This window comes from Nanorana parkeri, unplaced genomic scaffold (genome assembly GCF_000935625.1).
Source record: "Nanorana parkeri isolate BGI_ZX_2015 unplaced genomic scaffold, ASM93562v1 scaffold205, whole genome shotgun sequence".
NCBI lineage: Eukaryota > Metazoa > Chordata > Amphibia > Anura > Dicroglossidae > Nanorana > Nanorana parkeri.
The window spans coordinates 1,144,091-1,151,483 of record NW_017306473.1 but is presented as its reverse complement, the minus strand read 5'-3'; the positions used below and the strand labels follow the sequence as shown (position 1 = coordinate 1,151,483).

At 41.2% G+C, this 7,393-nt stretch overlaps 1 protein-coding gene across 1 annotated transcript in view; it reads right to left on the bottom strand.

The window, feature by feature from the left end:
• The window catches only part of PLS1 (plastin 1), a 68,223-nt gene that overhangs the window by 10,753 nt on the left and 50,077 nt on the right, over nucleotides 1–7,393 (bottom strand). The window contains exons 11-13 of the mRNA XM_018555621.1: nucleotides 2,487–2,565; nucleotides 1,323–1,437; nucleotides 84–217 (exon numbers count right to left, since the gene is read on the bottom strand). Coding sequence (XP_018411123.1) covers nucleotides 84–217; nucleotides 1,323–1,437; nucleotides 2,487–2,565 — 328 coding nt within the window. The remainder of the gene's footprint in view (nucleotides 1–83; nucleotides 218–1,322; nucleotides 1,438–2,486; nucleotides 2,566–7,393) is intronic.

Here is a 7,393-nt window from a genome sequence, read left to right as displayed (position 1 = left end):
TATATATATATATACTATGCATTATTTGTAATGACTTTGCTTTGTGTATGGGTACATGAAGCCCGTCCGTGTGATAGACTTACCTCCTCATTAGCTGCCACACTAAGGCCAGAGTGAGGGTGCGATTGCCTTCATGGAGATCATGGCCACCTATACCCACTAAAGAGAATCTGGCTTTGTTCCTTCCCAGTTCAACGGCATAATTACAATTCTCTATCTAAGGAAATGAGAAATATAAAGGTAGAAATTAACTCAATTTATTATGCTGTATGAGAATTGTGAGTTACTTATTAACCACTTCCCACCACTGCAAAGCATATACAGTACACGGCAGCGCAGAGGGTGGGCCTTAATGCCAGGCTGCCACATTTATGCGTCCATGGGGTCCACTGTTGTGTGCTGAGAGTGCACTCACTTTGAGCCCCCAGCACACTGACTGAGCTGTCACAGACAGCTCCTGGTCCCAGTAAAAGATAAGGAACCACAGGATGGGCCCCCGATCATATGACCACTGTGACAGCCAATCTTAAAGGTCCGAAGATCAGTACTTCATCTCCATGTGTCAGCATTAAGACCCCGTTATAGGGCTGGAACATGGAGACAGAGTCCTGATCATGAGACTTCTGTGATTAGCTGTCACAGTGATCACATGCTCAGGACCCCACTAGCTCCTGGTCATTTACTGGGACCAGGAGCTGTCTATGACAGCTCAGTCAGTGCGCTAAGAGTTCAAAGTAAGCAAGCTGTCAGCATTTTTAAACAAAAAAGCACCTTAGTTTTAGATAGAGTAGGAAATGGGTGAAACTGCTATTAGGTTGTTTTTTGGTGTCTGTGTCCCACTGCGACGATCTGTGCTCCAACTGGTGATTTGTTTCTCAGTTATTTCTCTGATGACAAATGTTGGATTTTCTATCACTTTTTGTCTCAGTGGCAATGGTCAACAAGAACATAGATAGACGAATCTCCCCAGCAGGGGCGTATACATCAATAAAACTCTTACCCACTCTACCCAAAAAATGCCTTTACATACACTTTAATTGCAGTTGTGTGTATATGTGAGTTTTTTTTAAAACAGAAATCCATTATTGTATACATATTACATTTCAGACAGCTTGCTCAGAGCTTCTTCTTCACACACACACAGTGCATAATGGATTTGTATGACTCAGTAATAAATATTTGCTTCTGGGCAAATGTAATAAAATGCAGTGCAACAGAACATTTGCTTCAGCATTTTTGACAAAGGTAATTTATTACAACAAAAGAAACTAACTATAATGACAAAGTGTAATATGTAACATTAAATGAACTTTCACACATACCTTTCTCATGTGTGCTCCAAGAGGTGGAAATGGAGGTTTGTTGACACGATCCCAGTCAACTGACACCCGTGAGCGCTCGTATAATTGGAAGATGACTAAAGCATCGGTCAGGTCACTATGAACAGAGCAGAAGGAAAACAAGAACAATGCAAAGGAAATCAATATTCTCCAAGAATATTTTATCTGATAGACAACAGAATTCATTAGCGTGGACATGTTTGTACATCAACTCAATAATATAAAGCTGCAGTTAGCCAAAGTCGTTAGCGGTTTCTGGATTACAGTTACAAAATACTAAAATGAGTCGAAAAGAACTCTGTACTATACTTAAAGCGGAATTATAGGTATCGGATTATGCCAATTATAGCATCTGCCGAGTGTCAGGATAATTGAACTCCCATGTTTATGTGCAGCAGTTACATCAATCTGGGTCATCCAATCAAGGTAGCTGAAGATGCCAAACCTGGGAGAAGCCAAGTAGAAGATGTCGATGCCAGCAAGGGGGCTCAGGGATGTTACATCGTAGGAGAGTAGGTAAGTATAGTTCTGCTTTTACAACCTAATAATGACAGTGTACTACTACTCATTAAATTATACTAAAAGTAGAGGAGTTGTTAAAACTCCTTTCATGTTTTTCCATCTATGTCCCATTGAGGGGGATTGTCCTTCACTTTCTGTCCTGTAGACTTATAAGGATGTGAGTGGTAATCACAACAGAGCAAACTAAATCCCCTCTTAGCTGTCACTGGAACAAGTGTCCCCATTGGAAGACTTCCCTCTATTGCTGTTCTTGTGCTAACTCAAAATTTCCCTCACTTTCACTCCTGCTAACAACAGTCATCAGGAAAAATTAGAGAGGAAAATTTTCCCTAGCACAAACACAGATGGGAATCAAAAACCTGAGGTTCTGACCCCATCACCACCAATTTGTGTAAAAATCAGGCAGCCAAATTCAGGTAAAATATCAAGCACTTCCCCAACAGTCCTTGCTGGCTAACCTGCAAAATCTTCAGATGTGAAAAATGCCTCACAACATATTTAATAAGGAAAAAACAATATGCCACTTGCAGTAGCTCATAGTTACGATTCAAATCAACATTTTCTGATTTCAGCAAAAACAAAATATATTTATCATATACAGTATAAAGGGTGCGCATGTATTACCTGTATAAATGGTTAACATAGGGACTCACACCAAGTGAATTCATCCAGTTCCGGAAAGTTCTCTCCTCATTTGTCTCTCCTGTTTGTGTGAAAGACAAAAAACATTAAATTATAACATGTAAATGACTTACAATCTACATACAATAAATAGTGTAGGCATTTAATACAATAACATATGCTGTAGTGTTGTATATTTGTTCTGAATAATGAAATAAGCCTGTGTATTTTTCAGGCACTTCCTTTGAAGTCTATGGGGCAAAAATGCCCTATCTTGCTTCTACAGTAGAGCATGTACCTTTTTTAAAGAAGAACTCTGGGCATAACTATTCTTAACCCTTGCAGTGGAGCTACTCCCACACTACAGGTGTTAAATAATCATTTTTTTCTAGGGATGAAAATAAAAAAAGATATACTCACCTAAACCTCAGAGCCAGCCAGCTGACATATTGGACGTGACAACTTGCAGGACCTAAGACCACTGGAGTCGAGGGAAGGGGGGGATGAAGGGACCAGTCTAACAGCCAGATGGGTTCAAGGTTCAAGTGAGTAGCTTATTTTTCGCTCCATATTTTTCGCTTCCCCAAAAGGCGGGCAAAAATGTCTCTACGTCTTATGGAGCGAATGTGTGAGAGCTGAGGCGACGGGGCTGATAGTGTACCCAGGAGTGTGGAATTCCTATCGCCCTACGCCCGGGACATGCAGTTTCGGGCGCCATGCGAGTAGTTTTTTTGTACATTTAGCCCTGTTCTTGACAAGCAGAGCTAAATGTATAGTGTGGAGCCACCGCTCATTTCCATACAAGTGATCTGATTAGATCACTTAAAGGGAGCAGCGGCAATCCAGTCCCCCTCCCCCGGCCGCGGTTTTCGGGGGACCCGTGACCACGGCATAGGAGCCCCGCATAGAGCCTGTGTGATCAGAGACTGCGGCGCTGTGATCACAGCACCACCTGTCTCAGCTGTCAGTAACTACACAGAACCCTACCCTCCCTATGGTCAGGTGCGCCTTATGGAGCGAAAAATAAGGTATATTTTTTTTTTACTTTCATCCCTAGATAAAAATGAGCACTTAATCCTTGCAGTGTGGGAGTTGCCCCAATGCAAGGGTTGAGAATACTTATGCCCTAAGTTCTTCTTTAAGCTTTGGCCATTGAGCTACAGATGCCTGAGTGCTCATATGTGAACAGTGCCCTAATGTTTCTTCCTGCCTGAGCCTGCGGCAGACTGACCACATCTCAACCTAAACAAAGTAATTGGACTGGAGCTTAAGGAGAACTTTTGAATGATAAAGGGTACAGCTTTAATTACACCACTGCTGCAATTTGTGACATAAAGTTACTAAAAGCTCTATCCTAACTATTATACCCTAAATATGCTTTTGAGCTAACGAATTGGGACAAATTCAGTTCAGTCTCCAGCCTGTTCCCAGAGCAGTAGTGTATCTTTGAAGTGAACCTGAGCTTTGCCTTTGCAAAGCAGTAAGTTTAAATTGTTGCCAGCACCCCCTCCTGCATATACCTACCCAGGGTCGGTGCTAAACTATTTTGCGCCCTAGGCAAGACCAGCTACTTGCACCCCCCTCCCGTGGCGCAACCCCCAATCCCCCCCGCGCAGTCCCATTCTCCTGTGGGTTAGCTACTGCATGCTCACACTCCCCTTCCTCTCATGTTACAGTACTAGTGCTTGGCAACTTGCTGCTCAGGTACTAGTGCCATCATATCAGGGTGGAGCTCTAAGTGGGATGGACTAGAGTTTCCACCGGTCTTCAATTCCTCATTAATAGAGTGGCAGTGGACTAAAGGTAAAGTATTGTTACAATGCTGTTGGTGCTGGCTTTAAAGTAAACCTGTTAAATTGCCCAGCCAATACATGCGCTGCCCTGAAAATACATGGGGGGGTTACTAAATCTGGAGCAGATGTGTATGGTAACCAATCAGCTTCTACCTCCAGCTTGCTCAGCTTTTAAGCTTTGAAAATGAAAGCTAGAAACGTATTGGTTGCCACCCACAGCTGCTCCAAATACCGACTGCTCTTGTCCTAGTAGATCCTCCTCTCAGTCTTTCATTGCTAAGCAATACTTTTTGAAAACACTATTTACCTTAGTGTCGATCCATAAGCCTCAGAACATCTTTAATAATTATGCAATTTAAAAGTTCTGACTTTTGTATGACTTTCCTAGCTGCAAAAAGTCAGGGACTTAGTACGGAGATCAGGAAACAGCCAGGTAACAATTTTTAGGGTGGTTTCAACAGTGGCAATCTATGTATTTCTCCCAGAACAGGTTTCCTTTAAAAAGGTAAAGTGGAAATATCGCATTTGCTTGGGACCACTACCTGTAGGGAAGCAGTGATGTTCTTCTTTGCTGAGAAGAACAGCAAAGTCCTAAACCCACTGTTGAGGGTCTTGCTGTAAATGTTACTAACAAAGGGTGCTGCAGATGAAATCTGGAAATAGTACTTCAAAGTTTAATCTTAGCCAAGGATCGGTGTGACCCTTCTGAAACAGCAGCAGTAAGCTGAACTCCACAAAAGAAGCCATAGAAATATTTGAATTGCTTAAATTGCCCTGCCTGATTTGCCAGATTTGCTTCTAGTGTTGGTCCACCTGCTTCCAGTAGTGCTGCAGTACAGGGGATCACAGGAGACTGTTATCAAGACAAGGTCAGCTATAATCACCACAGTTCTTTAAAGCGGACCTTTACCCATATCTTTAAAATAACAGCAAACCCACCTTTAGAAACATTTAGTAATGACAACCTACAAACACATCTAAATAATTGCAGGCTTTGTATTCTTTGCATACATTATTTCTCTTTTTTTTTCTAATACTTCTGACAGTGGCCATGTTTACTAGGGCAGATTACTAGCTCTCCCTTTACTTCCTGGAACTCTGGCACATGTGACTAGAAAGGACATGTGACCTTGCACATCATCTCAGGGGAGGAAAATGTCTTTCCCTGAGATCTGTAAATGTGTTTACAGATGGGATTTCCCAGCAATGCTCTGCTGATGACAAGCCAATCCCAATGTGCATTGCTTTGGCAAACTGAAGTATATGTCTATGTTATTTTTTATCATCATACATAGAGGGATGCATTGGTAGAATTTGATTTTTGAGTATAAAGGTCCACTTTAATTTACATTTAAATATACAATTATTGACTTTAGTGTCTACACATTGTATTAATTGGTGTTGTTTATATATGCATGGAGTTCAGCTTTACATCTGCCCAGTGCAAGATGCCCAGTGGTCCCAAATGGTAGCGAATAGACTACAGCACTATAATGCAGTTACCAATCAATAAGTAGCACCTATCTTAACATGCCTGCTCCAGCTTCCCAAGTACCCCAAACCCTGGGGCACTGTATCACAAACATTTTTGACATGGGTAGTATCCAGACCTTACCCACTCCTTCTGACTAGTGTATGTATCCACTGGCTCTTCACTGCCTTACTGGGCAAGAGTAATGTGCGGAAAGTACAAGGGGTGATGCATTGATGCTGGCATTGTAGTGCTCTAGCCTGTCCATTACCGCTAGCATGCTGACAACTTTACTTTAACTCTGAAGGGAATGTATAGTGTTTTCAGTATTCTTTATTAATTATATTGACTACAGGAAAAATACAATGCTATACTTTGAAAAATGTGTTTATAATTAGGTAGACGTGAAATAGTACTTAATATTTACAAATTGTAGCTAGCAGGCAAACTCCAAGCCAAAGGAGTCGCTTTTGTCAGTTTTTTGTCAGTTTATTTTCCAGCTAGGCTAAGAAAAAGATCTAAATAGCAGGGAGATCAAGTTATACAGATTGCACAGTTAGCCACAGAGGAGGAACCTGCTCTCGCCCCCTTTTTCTAATAGTGACAAGACCTCCCTGATTCCTAGTAGAGAACATATGGCTTCTCCTGCCCCCCTGCCAGACACGCCCACCCGCCCGCACGCATGCCCGACGACCTGTTTGTGACTTCCTGGACGGCAGAGCGGACAGCTGCAGCCAGGTAAGACATCCCCCGAAAATAAGACCTAGTGTCTTTTTTCGTGAAAAAAATAAAATAAGACACTTATTTTCGGGGAAACACGGTATGTGTGTGACCAAAACCATTATACTTTCCCTTGTAAGTAAATGATCACCACACAGGAACCACACTACAACAAACCTTAACTACATGCAAAAAGAAACGCATTCAAAGACAGCTCACTATGAAGCTTAAAAAATGAACATATACTGTACCTAAAACATAATTAAGGGTAATATCTGTGGCACATAGAAAGGAATAACCCAAATGCACTGTATTAGTAATCACATAATTAATGTATGCAATATAAGAATTTAATCAAATCGTTATTAGGACCCATGTCAACAGGCTTTGGGCTTGTGTCAAAGGGCAAATAAATCATGTTTTGAAATAAATTTTATACACTTTTGAGATCATTCAGAATTCATTACAAGTATTGTTGGCCTGCTTTGACCTTCTTTTGGCCTGCTTCAAGCTGCAGTTGTGACACAAACAAAAGAACGTGAACATAGGTCCTTATAATGTGAATTCACTAAACAGCATTCATTATTTTTACTATTTTTTAATCACATGAAAATTTTCTAATCAAAATGTTAAATTCCCATATAGCAATCCCATATACTGCATAGGTTTGAAATTGTTATTTTGTTCACATCAAATGGTTATTTATTCACTTAAAGCAAACTGTGCTTTGCTAATGCTTCACTCTGTCCAACTGCTGGGAGAAAAGAAAATACCAGGTATTTCCAGGTATGGAGGAGCATGTGACTCACACCATGTGACAGCACTGGTCCAATCAGTCCATAGCCCTTTGTAAGCTACAATTTAGGTGACTCTTAGCTTACACAGGGCAGCTTCAACTATTCCCAATAACCGAGGGATCAGGAAAG